The sequence below is a fragment of the Cryptomeria japonica genome, chromosome 3 (assembly GCF_030272615.1).
Source record: "Cryptomeria japonica chromosome 3, Sugi_1.0, whole genome shotgun sequence".
Taxonomy (NCBI): Eukaryota; Viridiplantae; Streptophyta; class Pinopsida; order Cupressales; family Cupressaceae; genus Cryptomeria; species Cryptomeria japonica.
In genome coordinates, this window is record NC_081407.1 from 175,847,496 (window position 1) to 175,865,352 (window position 17,857).

At 37.7% G+C, this 17,857-nt stretch overlaps 1 protein-coding gene across 2 annotated transcripts in view; it reads right to left on the reverse strand.

Moving 5' to 3' along the window:
* Nucleotides 1-17,857, reverse strand: part of LOC131029235 (solanesyl-diphosphate synthase 1, mitochondrial) — a 144,553-nt gene that overhangs the window by 81,422 nt on the left and 45,274 nt on the right. For both annotated transcript variants that reach the window (XM_057959656.2, XM_057959657.2), the window contains one exon: nt 6,605-6,676. In XM_057959656.2, coding sequence (XP_057815639.1) covers nt 6,605-6,676 — 72 coding nt within the window. The remainder of the gene's footprint in view (nt 1-6,604; nt 6,677-17,857) is intronic.

Consider the following 17,857-nt stretch of genomic DNA (forward strand, 5'->3'; position numbering starts at 1 on the left):
TTTTGTTGAGGAAATTATGATTGGTGTTGATTGAAAAGAAGAAATGGTGCCAAAATGCTTCTTACACTAACCTTTACAGGAAGCTGTGCAAAACAAAAAAAAACCTTACAGAAAAGAATACACAAAGAGAATTATACCATGGCAACATGATTTACTTGAAGAAAACCCTTACGAGAGAAATCACCATATTGAGCAATTTTATTATTCAGCAACTAAGCATTTACAATACAAATCTTCAGCTATGCTTTATAGGAGTATCACCAACATTCAGATTCTGGAGTAATTTTAGCAACTTAACATTACCTTCAAGTGAACTATACAACTCATACAATACTCCATCCTAAAACATCAACAAAAAAGCAAAATTAAAAATGCAAATGAAAAGTGGATTACTAAAAACATGAGTCAATATAATGAGCTAAAATGGTGTCGTAATTGGCCCAAATTCCAATGCCCAGGTTAGTCGAGATTTCCTCTACTAAAAATAGAAGATGCTCTTACAGCTGTCATAACTCATCACAATGTCTGCAATAGTTGACTCCTCAACTTGGGCACTCCACTTGGCATATTCAAACCCATTTAAAGATGTCTTATGATCCAAAAAAGATCAAGGACCACTTGGATGGCATTTGGATAATCAAATCTAGGAATTATCAAAAATCTGTTTTCTAAATCTCTGTAATCTGCATTATCAGTGTTGTTCGAAGTATTCTTGTGCTCAGATGGTACAAGAGGTGTGTCATTTTCAACTAATCTTCTTTGCACCTCTGCTTAGGTGTGGCATTTGGATAATTAAATCTAGGAATTATCAAAAATCTGTTTTCTAAATCTCTGTAATCTGCATTATCAGTGTGTTCAAAGTATTCTTGTGCTCAGATGGTACAAGAGGTGTATCATTTTCAACTAATCTTCTTTGCACCTCTGCTTAGGTTTTTCAAGTTCTTACTAACATATCCAACAACTTTGATTTAGGATAAACAGGCTAGGAATTATGAACCCACCAATTTGGGGTACCAAATATAGATATTTTTGTGATTTAAATTGAAAAATTTGAACATTAGTATGCAAAGTTGATATTTTTCCAACACTCTCCCACTTATTAAATTCATTGCCAAAGAGCAAAGGTGAACTCAAAGACTGCAATCTAACTACAAAGGGGCATGAGGCCCATAGACTCACTACACCACTTGGGCTTCTCCACGTTCATTGGCTTCATCAATGAATCTACAACATTCTCGAAGTATCAACCTTCTCCCCCATCACACTCCCATTGTCCACCATGTCACAAACAAAATGATATTGGATTTTTATGTGCTACCTAAAAAATAAATTGAATGAATGATTCAATAATCGGATGATTACATTGACCAATATACACACGTATATATAGAGGTTACAAGACGATGTTCTATAATTAAAACATAACGTTAAAGTAAAAGATTAAAGACTTAAACGCTAAATAAAGCTTAAAAGACAATTAACTAAAAAGAAAAAGCTAAATGCTAAATAAAGCTTAAAAGCTAATTAACTAAAAGGAAAAGCTAAAAGCTAAATAAAGCTTAAAAGCTAATTAACTAAAAAGCTAAATGACCATTAAACAAGGAACTAAATAAAGGTGACTAAAATATAATTAAATATTCTAATACCCTCCCTTAATGGTCATTCTATCTACTAACTACCCTACAGAAGACACTGCAGATCTTTTGATCACAAATGAAAATAACACTCTGCCGCAGTGGAGACCCTCCCTGAATCTGAAAAGTGTTAATGACCAAGAATACCAAAATCCATCCAACCTGACATTGGGCAACCAAACTGAAACCTGAAACCATGATTTTGAGGGAAATCGGCAAACCCTCTAAAACTGAAGATACAAATCATCATTTTTGTGGAAAAAATGGTAAAAAATCCTAAATCGATTTTTGCGGAAAAAATCGAACAAAACCCTGAAACTTCACATGGCAAAACCCTGATTTTTGAGGAAAAAATCAAGCAAAACCCTCCCATGATTTTTTATGGTGAAAAATCGGAAAACCCACGCAAGCTTTGCAGATGACAGATAATAATTTTTAAGGAAAAAATTCTAAACCCTGCGAACAATTTTTGAGGAAAAAAAATGTGAAAACCCTGGGACCTGTAGGATGAGGTATGGCCTAAATCAATCTGATCAAGGCAACGATATTCAGTTATCGTGAACATGCACTGTTTCCAGGGGTTGTGGCAGCTGTTGAACTTTTGATTGTGTTCCAACATGATGTTGGTCAAAGATGCCATCACAAAAATGGAGGTTGAACGAGGTCAACCTAGTGAAAGCATGAGACAGAAGAATCTGATTCAAAAATAAGAATAGAAGCAGCTGTACAAAAAATTTGAAACCCTGGAGGAGAATTCTAGCACGAATTCTAGGGCACGAATTTCGAGGTTTGGAAGAAACCCAGAAATTAAAATTTTCTGCACACTTAAAACAGCATAAATGATGCCCAAAAAACAGCAAAAATCCCAACATCCACAGAAATAGCAAAAATTGTGAACTGTTTTTAAATTCCAAGGCAAATTCGTTGGCACAAAATTTGAGGCATGGAAAACGAGGCACCCAGAAAAATATGAGACAAACCCAGAAAAGCTCTCAAAAAACCCACCAAGAATCTGAAATCAAAATGCAGATCTGACGGCTCACAAATCGAGGCACAAAAAACGATGCACCCAAAAAATCTAACGATGACCCAGTTGAGGTCTCCAAAAACCCACCAAGAATCTGCAACGAAAATAAAATTGACTTGAACTGAAGGGTTAAAACCCTAGTCGAAAATTGCAGAAACCCTAAGAAAATACTCCAGGTTGCAGGCCCGAAAATCTCCAGAACCCTAAAAAAAACATGAACTGCTGCCCAACACAAAAATTTGCCCACGAACAAGAAACCCTTGAAACCCACAAAAAGCCTTCAAAAAAGCAAAATTGTTTTATTTATAAAAAAACAATTAAAAAAAATCTGGAAAATATTCCAGAAAGAAGGCCATGATTTTTATTAAAAAATTCGCCAAACTTTAAAGAATCCCATCAACCCGCTCTGATACCATGAAAAATAAATTGAATGAATGATTCAATAATCGGATGATTACATTGAACGATATACACACATATATATAGAGGTTACGAGACGATGTTCTATAATTAGAACATAATGTTAAAGTAAAAGATTAAAGAGCTAAACACTAAATAAAGCTTAAAAGCTAATTAACTAAAAAGAAAAAGCTAAATGCTAAATAAAGCTTAAAAGCTAATTAACTAAAAGAAAAAGCTAAATGCTAAATAAAGCTTAAAAGCTAAATGACCATTAAACAAGGAACTAAATATAGGTGACTAAAATATAATTAAATATTCTAATACTACCTCCTCACATGAAAGGCCAATTTCATTTCTAGACATGTCACTTTGACCATTACAAATAAATCCAATAGCTCCCTAACTTGGCCGCACATCTAAACACAATCTCTTAAGCGACATAGCTTTCTTTATAGGCATGAGTCACTACCTTGTACTCAATCCCTATATTGGACAAAGCAAACATAGCATATTGCTTACTCATTCAATCAATAGTACCACAAGATAAATTGAAAACATAGCCACTATTGGATCTTCTATTGTCGACATCAACTAACCAATTTGAATCCACAAATATCCACTAAGAGTGGTCCCTCGTAGATTCACCATGACAACAAATAGGTTACTTTTAAATACCCCACAAAAAGACCCTCTTAACTCCATTCCAATGATCTCATCCGGATTAGCCATGAAATGGCTGGACCTCAAACTACTTAGGCAATGTCTAGTCATGTATAGACCATATAGCATACACCAAACTCTCAATCATACTTCAAAGAATTTGTGAGTACTTTGCAAGACTCGCCAAACCCCCGAGTATCTAAGAAGGCCAAGTCGATTCAACCAAATTCCTACATCAAGTCTAGCTAAATCTTTGAGAGTACTCAATCAAGTCTTGCTCCAAGACTTCCAAGGCTTAAGCTTAGACTCCCAAGTCCTGAGCCCGGACTCCTCTGATGCCTAAACATAACAAGCATAGTGACTAAAATTTCAAATTTTGAGACTTTGAGGATCATATGACACGTGTAATGTTTGAATTATCACAAATTGATAGTCAAAAATTAGACTTCCAAATTCCCTAAATGCATTGATTTCTTTGTGTAATTATGAGATTTTTTTTTTGCCAAGTCTATGTCAAATCCGAAGTTTGAGTCAAAACTTTGGGTTGCTAAGTCGAACCCGAGTCCAAGTTTTCGAACTATGCTCTCAAGCCATGTCCTCCAAAAAACTATGTAAAGATGAACAATGGTGTATAGACAACTTAATCCCCATAAAAATAGAAACACATAAAGGTATGCAAACCAACACTTCAAATCTCTCCAACATTGAGTTTACATCCTTTCTCTAGCCAACCAAATCTTTTTGTTCACTTCATCCCTTTTAACCTCCATGCCTAGAATGTAATTGGTTGCTCCCAAGTCTCTAATGTCAAATTGTGCTAAAAGATGAGGCTTTGAATCACACAAATCATTTCCTCACTATTACCAAAGAATAACATGTCATCCATGTACAATACGGTAACAAGAAAACAATCACCACCCATCTTATAACAAACATGGTGATCTGATCTGGATCCCCAAAACCCAATCCCAACACAAAAGAATTGAACTTTAGATACCACATCCTAGGAGATAGCTAGAGACTATACAAAGATTTTTCAATCTACAAACCAAAGTTTCTTTATCTCTCTCCACACAATGCTCTAGCTATATCATGTAGATCTCTTCCTCCAAATCAAAAGTTGTTACTATAGATAATAGGGAACTGCCAAATGTCATCGCAATCAACCTCGTAGTGTACTTTTCAATAACATCTTCAAACTGATCTTCCTTTTGATTAGCCAATTACATTTAGCAAGCTTTCTTCCTTCTAACAACAATACCAAGTTCAATGTGTCATTTATCCTCAATACAACAATCCCCTCATCCATGGTCGCTCTATAAGACTGCAAATCACTCATATCCACCACCTCCACAATTCTAGGCTCATCAATATTAGTAATCAAAGCAAAAATACATCTCCAATTATGAGTATATTTGTCTAATAGTTCTCTGCTGAGTGGACATCCTAAAGAGCAGAGGTGGAAGTTCTACCTCCTCTTCTAAACGTCTAAACTATCTGAGATCTCCCCCTCTTTTGGTCCTCCACAAGCTTTAGATTCAACCTTCTCAATCTTAGGGGGTAGCTAGACCTCATCATTTTTTTCCATCCTCTAATGGCTGCAATACCATTGAAGAAAGCTTAATTTCTTTCAAAATAATACTTTTTTTATATCCAAGGTAAACCAAAGCTTGTACCCTTTCACGCCTACACCATAGATGATGAAAATACAATTCACAGGCTTGTGTTCCACTTTTGACCACTTTTGTATAAACATGGTGCACGGACATTTTATTTCAATGAATTGTGTTGGCCTTCTTCCCAGGCTCACCTGGGTCCACTGCAGAGCAAACCTAGACAAATCTGGGACCATTTTGCAAAGCATTGGCTGGATTCATAAGAAACTTGAACCAGGATCCAAACTGGGTGTGTACTGGACCTAAGGACTTTGACCATACAGTTTCCAAGAATATTTGGAAGCGTGGCCCTGATCCTCAACTGCACCATGATACAACATAGGGTAATTGCAAGGAAGCATTGCCCCTTTTCCTATGATGGCAAGAAAGGTAGAACCATTTAACATTAGTTGATTATGCTCATGTGTCTCCAAATTGTATGAAATCATCAGTTAATCTCCCAGGCCACGCTGCCAAATGGACCAGTTTTTATAAAGATCATGACATCTACAACCAAGTTACTCGTGCAACTTTAGTTTTGTTAACCTAAGTATTTTTCCCAAATGTATCTAGTATAAATGAGATTCCAAGGTGCTGCTCTAGCAGTCAAAATAAAACAAATTCCTCAGAAGGAAAGGACCGTACAGGAGTGAATACATCTATGATTTACTCATTTGGATTTGTATGCTGCTATAGATTCATCCTTCTTGTGCCTTTAGTCCCCACCCTTTGAAAAACAAACAAATAAACGGGTTTGCTAGGTATAATACTTAGGGTGAGAAACCCATTATCTGGACATTGCAGATTTGGATTCGTATGCTGCTACAGATTCAACCTTCTTGTGCTTTTAGTCCCCACCCTTTGAAAAAAAAACAAATAAACAGGTTTGCTAGGTATAATACTTAGGGGTGAGAAACCCATTATCTGGACATTGCAGATGTCTCTGCAATGTATCTGAGCCCAAAAATGTCAAATCATCAGTTCACTTGGCAGAAAATGTTCCCCAAAAAAGGATGTACGTCTGGACAATCCTACCTCTCAAGGCCAAAAAAATCTAAAATAGAACTGGTACATGCAACTGTTTTCTTTCTAGTATTCCAGACTAAAACTTGTAATTCTGCCGAAAACTTCCAAGAATATGAAACCAAATCTTAGCACTGCTATCTATTTCTATTTAAAGCACAAAAATAAGTGATACTTTATAGCAGTACTTGCAAAATTATTACCATGGGACGAAACCGTTTACCCTCAACTCCCATCTTGAAGAAGTACTCAGCAGCTGTTGCCAGTTTAGGAATCTGCACATGATAGTCAAATTCAAAAACTATTAATGGTATTTAGAACAATGGTAAGTGTGTTCCTGTGCATAAATACTTGCAAATCGATTCACCACATCATTTACTCAAAAAGGATAAAATATCATTTGTAAAAATTTTCTCACAAAAGAAGCAAGGTGCTTTCTGAAATTGACTAAACTGAACTTTTCTTGTAACACTTGTTACTTGACAGTTATGATGATGGAATTCTCAATGTTACTATCACAAAAGTTATGTACAGCTAAAAGGAATAAAGTATAGAAAAAATAGGTAACACCATCATTATAAAATTCAAGCACATATAAAAATGCAGAAAATTGCCTTCAAGAAATCAACAAAAGCTCCGACTCTTCAAAAGCATGTCACTGCCATGAATATTTGGCCATAAACATTCAAGCACTGAAAGAATAAGGATAGGAAATAAAGAGCTATACTTTTAAGCTGACTACCACAGCTCCACGCAAATTCAACAGATTCGGGTTAATTTAAAATCTGAATGATCTCACCACTTCTACCACAGTTGGCAGACTGATTTTAGGCTTAACAGAACTAAACTTATAGTCTTCTTTATCATCTCATCAATCTCTTCATCATGCTAATCTGTCCCCAAGAAAAACTTGATGAGAACAAACTTGAAACTGAATCAGAGGCAATCTCAAACATAAGGTAGCCACAATGGAATAAGTCTCGGAGTCATGAATCTATCTTGCGAATAAAATGGAGGAGTGGGAGAGGGGCTTGGGCCTGATGGCATCCTTTCATCCAGTCCATGTCACTTCTAATTTCTGTGAAAGCTGCATATACAGCTTTACAGGTGTCATTGTTTATAGGCTCCTCTGGCAAAACAAAGAGGATTCATAGAAACCATAAGAGATATAAGACTTCCAACATTACGGTCAATATGGTAAAGTAACTTAATAACTTTTAGCAGTATGATGAAATTAATGTGTTTTGGCAGACAAGCTGTCCTGAGCAATAAATGGATATATGTTATAGACCTGATGAATCTGAGCTCTGCATAAGAATCTGTTAACAATATCAAATATAACTCAAATAAATTGTTGACAACATCCCATACTAGATCAGAAGGATGGTGAAATATACTAAATTAGTAAATGATCAACAATAATCATTATACATATTAATCAATAATCCCAAATGAAGAAATAGATGTTCAAAATCTTGTATTTGACCCCTTGTTCCATATAGGGTTTTGTGTAGACTTGACATATCGTAAGCAATTGTGTGCTATACCCTAATACATTCTTCAATGATATGATTGGTATTTGGAATGAACCTAGCATTTCATATTAATAACTTTTCAAATAATATTTGATATAATTCATGTGTTACACAGGGACGTGTCCACACCCCTTAAACCCCTGCCTGCGTTCCCTAAGGTATTTCGGGACAGCAGGATATTAGGGGGCATCTCCCTGCCCAAAACGGCTGGAAATGCCTCCCTAATTTCAGGTACAGCAAAAAATGAAAAGGGAATCGCCAAGTGTCCCTCACAGCATCCAAAGGCAATCACTCATTTTAATAAAAAATCATTAAAAAATTTAACATTTTATTAGGCTGTAAAGGGGCATGCGGGTCCCCCAAACTCTCCCATGCCCCTTATACACCCTAAATTTCCAACAAATAAAAAACATGATTCATCTGCATTTTATTGCTGCTCTTTCTGTGCCTGGCTGCTGGCACCATTGTTTTGCTAGTTCAAGCTCGATGTTGCAAGACTACAGAAGGGTCTCTGAGGAGTGATATTGAGGATGCCTCTCCATTAAATTTTGCAGAGCTTTAGGCCTGAATAACAGCTGCAAACTTGAAGCCCGAGTTCAAGCTTGACAGTGAGAATAGATAGCAGTCTCAAACTATGCTATTTTCTCTTTTTTTAAGTTATTTTAGCTTGATAGAAAGGGTATGTAAGTTTGTAAGTTATACCTAGTTTTTATTTTGAACTTTTTAAAATGTTTTGGTTTCAAACTTACAGTTTGTTATCACAAAGAAACACCACAAAATGAGCACCAGTGTGAACTAGAGAGATTCACAGGTAAAAATATTTCATACAGTAACTGAGGAAAAAATTACAATATATAGAAGTTATAAAACACTGTAGACATTAATTATGACACCTACTTCTATCTACCTGATATTGTAATCGCCTAATTACAGCATTGATCATTAACATTATAAAGAATTATTATTCTAACACCCTCCCTTAATGGTCAATCTATCAAAAACACCAAGTTGCCCCCCTGAATTTTACAAACTTATCCAAGCTCAAAGACTTGGTGAGAATATCCGCAGTCTAAACCGTTGTCGGAACATACTGCAACTGAACTGATTCGTCTTCTACCAGCTTGCGGATGTAGTGACAACGAAGTTCGACATGCTTGGTACGTTCATGGAAGACTGGATTTTTGGCCAATTTGAGCACCCCTTGATTATCAGTATACATGGGAGAATGACCTACTTGCGGCATCTGCTTGTCAAAAAGCATTCTTCAAAGCCAAACTGCCTCACATGCGGCCTTGACTGTTCCCCGGTATTCAGCTTCGGTCGAGGAAAGAGCCACTGCCTGTTGCTTCTTGCTGCTCCAAGTGACGACACCAGTACCCAAACTGAATACCTACCCAAAAGTGGATTTTCTGTCATCCTCTGATCCTGCCCAATCTGAGTCAGTATAACCAATCAGCTTTGGATCGTTGCACCTGCCATACAGAATGCCATAGTCTGAAGTGCCTTTCACATATCGCAGCACTCGCTTCGCTGCAATCCAATGATCAGCTTTTGGAGCTGTCAAGAAGCGAGAGATGTAGCTGACAACAAAACAGATGTCAGGTCTAGTGGTTGTGAGGTAGATGAGGTTGCCTACTAGTTGCCGGAATTTGGTTTCATCTACTGTAGGTGAATCAGATTTGGCTGATAACTTCAGCCCTTTCTCCATAGGTGTGGACGCAGGTTTACAGTCCTGCATTCGAAACTTGTCAAGCAAAGTGCGAGCATACTTGGACTGTGAAATAAAGATACTGTAACCAATCTGCCACACTTTGACACCTAAGCAATAATGGAGAAGCCCCAAATCTGTCATGTCAAAAGCATGGCACAAGTCCTATTTGATGGTTGTAATCAAATGTGTTGAATTGCCAATAATGATCAAGTCATCCACGTAGACAACAAGAAAAAGGATATCATCACCGGAGAGTTTGACATACATATTAGTGTCAGAGGGACTGCGCTGAAAACAATGTTCAACCAAATACTGATCAATCTTGAAATACCAAGCCCGGGGGGCTTGCTTCAAGCCATAGAGGGCTTTTACCAATCTGCAAACCTAATGTTCCTTACAAGGAACCTTGAAGCCAAGAGGTTGAGTCATATAAACTTCTTCTTGCAACTCACCGTTGAGAAATGCACTCTTAACGTCCATCTGGTGAAGTTTCCATCTATACTGAGCTGCAATGACGAGAAGAAGACGAATTGTGCTCATCTTGGCAGTAGGAGCAAAAGTCTCCTCGTAATCAATGTCCTCCCGCTATGTAAAACCCTGAGCAACCAATTTGGCCTTGTACTTATCCAAAGTACCATCTACACGATACTTGACTTTGTAAACCCATTTACAGCTGATAGGTTTCTTCCTAGGAGGCAAATCAGAAAGAACCCAAGTGTTATTCTTCAGAAGACAATGGTATTTTGTCTCCATAGCCTTTTCCCACTCAGGAATGCCTTTAGCCTCGGAATATGGCTGGGGCTCATGGATGTTGTGGATGTTGGCCATTAGTGCAAAGTTGACTGTATTTTGCTGCTTTCTCTTGCGGCAAACTGATCTATCCTCAAGAAGCTCATCATCACGAAGATCTCCTATGGTCTTGGCCCACCATTTAGGCCTGAGGGTAGAAGTACCAACATCTGGCATTGGAGGAACAACATCCGCTAGAGTTTCTAAAACAAAGTCATCTGGATGCAAATCTTGCGACAAATCAGCTGGTGTTGGATTGGTAGATTTCTCATCTACAGAGTCAAAATGCTCTGAAGCCCTCCCATCATGGGAACCAAGAGGAAGAAGAACACCAACATTAGAAGTCTTCATAGACGGAGTTGCAGGACTAGGAGTAGTAGAAGGCATAAATGGACCAGTAGTCTCGTCAACCACAACATCACGACTGAAAATGAGACGATCTGTCTCCACATCAATCAACCTGTAGGCATTGTGGTTGTCGCTGTAACCAATAAACATCAGTGTTTGGCTCTTTGAATCTAACTTAGCACGCTTGGCATCTCGAATCTAGACATGAGCGGTAGAACCGAAGACTTTCAAATGGCCCACTTTAGGCTTGCGTCCTGACCAAGCTTCTTCAGGAGTCATCTTCTTAATAGCATGTGTAGGTGACCGATTCAAGAGGTAGACTGCAGTGTAAACTGCTTCAGCCCAGTATTTCTTAAGAACATTTCTATGCTCTATCATAGAACGAGCCATTTCAGTAATGGTACGATTCCTACGTTCAACGACACCATTCTGCTAAGGGGTGTATGGTGTGGTGAGTTGGCGCTTAATGCCATGTGTAGCACAAAATGTAGAGAAGTCATTGGAACAAAACTCCCCCCCATTATCTGACCTTAGAGTGACAATTTGAGAACCGATTCTTTCTCAACTAAGGCCTTAAATTGCTGAAAGGTACTGAACACATCTGATTGATTTTTCAGAAAATACACCCACATTTTACAACTGAAATTGTCAACAAATAACAAGAAGTACCTGCAACCAGTAACAGACAAAGTGTTCACTGGCCCACATACATCAACGTGAACCAATTGAAGGACCTTGGAGGCTCGCCAAGAATCACCGTCCGAGAATGGTGTCCGATGCTGCTTCCCAACTTGACAGGCTCCACAAACTCCATGATTTTGAGGTTGTATCTCAAGTAAACCAGCAACCAAACCCTCCAGATATAACTGAGAGAGATAGTGAACATTTAAGTGCCCATAACGCTGATGCCAAAGTGTTTTGATGGATGTACTCCTAGCAACCAAAGCGTGCTCCTGAGAATCACCAGAATAACAAGTCTATACAAACCATGATCTTCAAGTCCCATAGCAATTGTAGTACAAGTCTCCCTATCAACAATGTTGTAGATGGACGAATTGAAGATAACATCTAGTTGAGGAGAATGCCTCATGATTTGACTGACGAAGAGGAGATTATATTCCATGCCTGGAACATAGTAGGTATCCAGAAAAATTAAATTTCTACCACCTGAGTGAATCTGGGTAGTGTCCTTACCAGCAACTGTTTACTCTTCTCCTCCTCCGAAGATTATTGAATCCGAGAATGGTTCAAAATTTGTGAACCAATCCCGACGATGAGTAAAGTGCCGCGAAGCCCCTGAATCGATATACCAAACAGAAGAGTGTATTAAATCTGTTGTTCTCTTGGCCATAAAAGCATAGAATGCAGATTCTTTCAGCTCAAAGTGCTCTGCGACATTTGCTTTCGGTTGAGACCCTCCTTGCTTCTTTTGTTCAGAAGCCAATCAAATTCGACACTCGGCCTTCATGTGACCAAACTTATGACAATAATTGCACTGAACGTTCTTCTTCTTGCTGTCCTAAGAAGAACCAAAGTCGTTCGACTGAGAAAATTGAACCTTCCCTCTGTTCTTAGCAGAAGATTTGGCAGAGAATGCTTACTCGATGGAGGTGGAACTGGTACTGTTTCCAAACTACTAGTGCCACCAATCTTGCTGTAAAAGCTTGTTACAAAGATCAAAAAACTTCAAATCAACGTCACTGGAAGTGATATTGAGCGTTTCGATAAAATGCTCATAAGATTTGGGCAAACTCTTCAGAGTGATGACGACCATGTCCTCTTCCTCCATTGTGCGACCAATCGCCTTAAGTTGGTCATGGATGTCCTTGATCTTTGTCAAGTGATCTTGTAGAGGTGTCCTCTCGTCCATCATAATCAAAAAAAGCATGTTCTTCAGAAAGAAAGCTCTGCTCTTGTCAAAGGTTTCATGGAGACTCTTCAAATGATCCCATGTCTCCTTTGCAGTTTTGCTAGACAATACCTGAGGTAGCTGCTCATTGGTGATAGAGAATTTAATGAGCATGACAGCTTCCCGGTTGTGCTCATCCCATTGTCTTGATCTTTTCTAACAGTGATTGGATGTTGAGACGTGCCCAAAACAACTGCATCAAGACATCGGTACTCAAAAATTGTCAACATATGTTGCTTCCAAGTGTTGTAGTTGTGGTCGTTGAACTTCTGGCTGCTTTCAAGCATTATATTCATTAGAGATGCCATCACATACCCCGAGGTCGAACTGGTCAAGGCACGAAAAATAGCAGATGAAAACAAGTTCTGCAAGTTGGAATCTGGGGCAAAAACTGGAACCATAGCATGGTTTTCAAGGCAAAAAAATTCTAGAAGACCCAAAAAATCGGACAACGACCCCAAAAAGCTCTCAAAAAACCCACCAAGAATCTACAATTAGTATAAAATTTCGCCTTGAAACAGAGGGTCAAAACCCTAGGCGAATGTGCAAAAACCCTAGGTCATTAAAAAACATGCAGATTTCTTAGAAAAATTGCCCAAGTCGCAAGAAAAAATTTGCTGAGAGTTATAAAAGAAAACACTAGGCAAAAAAATCTGTCGTCGCCCAGAAAACCCTAGCAAACCCAGAAATCCGCTAAAACGCAAAAAATTGCGACAGAGAATAAAAAAATTGCGGGACAGAGAGAAATCGCGGTGCCGCTCAGAAAAAGATCTATAGAAAAATCAGAGAATAACACAAAAAATCGTGTTAAAAATAATTGCGGGATAGAGAGAAATCGCGGCGCCGCCCAGAAAAAGATCTATAGAAAAATCGCAATTTTTCAAGTCGCAAAAATCGCAAAAGAAACAAACGTGAAAATAAATCGTGTGCAGACAAAACATCTCACAGAATGACGCCGAAATTCACAAAATCGCGTCACAAATAACGTATAAAAAAAATGCGCGCAGGGCAAAAACGGACGGAGACCCAGAAAAAAAAACGCGAGAAAACCTCCAGAAAAAAGACATGAAAAATCGCGTCGAATCAAAAACCCTAGTCGTCGATCTGAAGATAAACGGCACTGGCAGAAGGGTTTTATGGTGGCTCTAGCCCAAAACGTGGTTTTCTGAAGAAAAAAAAACAAGTTTCATGCCCTAGCTCTGATACCATGTGAATTAGAGAGATTCACAAGTAAAAATATTTCATACATTAACTGAGGAAAAAATTACAATATATAGAAGTTATAAAATATTGTAGAAATTAATTTTGTCACCTACTTCTATCTACCTGATACTATAGACACCTAATTACAGTATTGACCATTAACATTATAAAGAATTATTATTCTAACAACCAGCAACAACGCTAATGATGACAATATGAATGAGGGCGGTGAAGACAAAGAAGTAAAAAAAATATCAATAGACCCTTTTCCTCATTATAAAAATCCAAACACGAGTTCTATTGGAACTCCACAAGACCGCTTTGCATGCCCTTCATCTCCTCTTCAAAATACAAAAGGCCCTTTCAATCCCAAAAAAACATTGCTTCAATTTGACACCAATTTTATCATAAATAAATGTCAAAATACAGGAGGCAGCAGGCATTGGTTGTGTCATATTTATAAAACTGATTACGTGGGAGCTATATTTGAGCAAAGTCATCATCACGTCGGGAGCTTGGAAATGTTGAGTATCAAGAGATATGCCTCATTAAACTACAACCTGTGATGAGTTACAAAGATCAAACAAGCTGAAGTGGCGCCCAATCATCACTCATCCAAATTCAATGTTCCTAACTCATCCATCAAAGAAGATAACTACCATACATAGGCACAAAGTTTGATGCACTTACCTTCACCATTTATCGGTCAAATTTTGAAGGATGTGTGTCCCGACTTCCATCAATTGTAATTTTATCATTGGTCAAGCATTAAATGCTTTGTAATGGGTATAAAAAACCCTAATTAGGGTTTCTATCTTTCAATCTTGGCCATTGTTTATGAATCAATCTGAGCCACTCAATGTAATGAGAGCACTATATAAGGCTCTACTCTTTCATTTGTAAAAGGATAATAGATAGTAGTTGATCAAGTCAAACAGATAGCAAATAGTTAGAGTAGGAAGGGAAGGCAAAGATTGTTGCCAAAACATTGTTGCAAGAAGCATGTAAACTTCATTGAATATATGGTAAAATTGATATGTTGATTCAATATTTTGCATGGTCTTTACTTTTCATTTGATTTTCATGTTGTCTAGATGAATGGAAGAACATTGTGTATGATCAATGGTGAAATTCTTACATCCATACTACTAACACCTTGCCGATGGTAAAGTGCCTTGCATAGTCAACTGGATCCATCTTACCCAAACTTAACTTCAATTATCTCTTCTTCATTGATATGCATCAACTTGATGGTGTCTATTGCTTGTGGTGATAATTTGAAAATCATAAAGCTATCCTTAGAAGATCACACTAGCCTTGTGGAGATGTTCGCTTCATGTCAAAGCAAAGCTTAGTTGGGTTTCATCAAAGATTGTCCATTGCTCTTGCATTCTTAGGAGTAGATTAGATCTCTCTCAAACCTTATCCTTTTTTCCTTTTTTGTTTAAATCAAGTGAAATTCTATGTTCCAGTGATATTCAAAGCATTCAAGCATTCAATGTAAGTCCACCTTGTGATCCTAGCAATATCACATCATACACAACTGAGTCTATCCAAGAGCACGTCAAGACCTAACATTCGAGAACCTTGGAGTCATCCCACTTGATCACACAACTTAACATTTGGGAGTCTTTGTTCAAGAGAGAATAGAATACTTAGTATTTTATTTTGTGTTGTATAGTGCATAAAAACACCATCAACAAGAACATAGGAATATAAATTACTTGCAACACTTCCAGAAGATATAGTTTTATTATCAATTGTCAGATATGCAATAAGTACAGAATATCACGAGAGCAGTTCCCAACTATGAACAAAAAATGACCTTATATAGTAGACTGATGTTGGTTAAGGCTACCAACCGACAACTAAAAACTGGTCGAGGACTAACACTATAAACACAAAACATAAATATTTATTACATAGCCAACTATAACATAATCTATTCTTTGCCGACTACAACAAGGGGACGCAGGGACACAAGAATGAGTTTTGGGGGCAAGGGGACCAAGGAACTAAATTTGGGGAAAGCAACGGGACAGTGGAGGGACAATGGCAGAGCGGCAATGGGGGACAGCACTAATATACAAGTTGATGTGAAATGAAAATCTTCAAGGCAAAATCTGCAATATAACATCTATGTGAGTGTCCTATGAAAGGCAAACTAGTTTTCACAAAGTTAAAAGTTGCAATATGTAATTGCGTGTGCCATATAGTAAGCGACTCAACAACATCCTTGGCAGAGATGGCGAAGGTGGCGGGGTTCTGGGGGGATGTTTCCCCGAGTCCCTGCATCCAAAAACATCCCATCCCGACGACACGTGGTTTTTTGAGGAGGGGCATGTCCTCGTGGAACACTGACAAACATTATTCAAAGATGAATATGTTGATGGAGTGGAGGAAAGGAAAGGAAAGGGTCTTTTATAGTCCACAATGCCAGCCATCTATGTATGGGTCTACAAATGGGTTAGAGCCCTATGGGACTACCTCGTACTCCTTGCGAGAGGTACCTAACTGCACTACAAACAAGGCATACATACCTTACCCCCTTGTGGGATTTGAACTTGTGACCTCTCTTTTAAGAGCACGAGTTCTCCACCACTAGGCCAACTCAAGTTGTACATGGATGAGACAAACATGGATTAGGACTAATGGTTCCATTGTGTCATGGATGGGTGGATTGATATTCGACATCAAAACTCAATACTATTGTTACATGCCCTACTGATTCATACTTTCTTAGAGCTATTGATTGTTATGGGAAATATAAGGATGTTGATTACCAATTTGTCATTTTGAAGGAGGCCACAGAAGAATTGGGTCTTCTAATGTTGTGCAAGTTGTGACAGATTCATCTTGTGTTTGTAAGTTAGCCAGTTTGATGGTTAAGAGCGCTTAGAAACATATTTTTTGGACTCCATGTTGTGTACATGCTTTGAATAATGCTTCGAAAGGCATTGGCAAAGCAAATTGGGTGAAGGTAGTCAAGGCCGAAGATAGAGACATACAAATGTTTGCATGTCTCCATTAGCACTATTTTGATTTTATTCAAAGAAAGAATTCCTCAAACCAATTGAGACTAGATATGCTAGCTACTTTTTTTTATGGAGAAGATGTTGGAGGTGTAGGAGGATGCTCTACAATCCACGGTGGTTTGTGGAGAGTGAAAATAGTGGCCTCAATCAAAGAGAAAAGAAGGGAAGTTGATGAGAGAAAGGGTCCTTAATTACATTTAATGATCCAATATCAAGTAAGAAAAATTGTTTGAGTTTGTACTTTGTTTCACTTTTTATTTTAAAATTTTAATTTTCGTTATTAATAGTGTTAAAATTTTAAATGTTGCTTGAAGATATATTTGCTCTATCATATCACCTCATGTGGGGGTAATCAAGTGTGCAAATACAAATCAGATGACCATCAGATGAGAAAGAAGAATCATTAGTCTCAATCGCATTAGAGGTATGAGAAGGTAATGGATTAGTAAAAATCTTAAGATTTTGGTTAGGAGGAGCTACAGATGTATTGCCTTTATCATTCACTCCAGAAACAGAGAGTATTATTATCAATCAAATCTTGAATTTTACCCTTTAAAGCAAAACATTTTTCAGTATCATGCCCAGGTTGACGATGAAATTGACAAAAAGATTTGTTATCAAAATAGGGTGAATTAATCTTTGTAGGATCGATTTGCTTTACAGGAGGGAGAGTAAGCACATTTTGTTCCAATAACTTATTCATAATACTATGCAATGATTCATTCAAAGGAGTAAACTTTCTTTTTTTCTTGAAAAACTTAGAAATAGGAGGCACACCTGATGCTGCATTCACATTGTTGTTGATGATGTTTTCATTGAATTTAATGGACTCTCTGTTCGGTTTAAACTTCCCAAATGGTTGTTGACTACTATCACCCTTATCACTCGGAGCCATAGGATTTGCTTGTTCCATTTGACTCACAGTC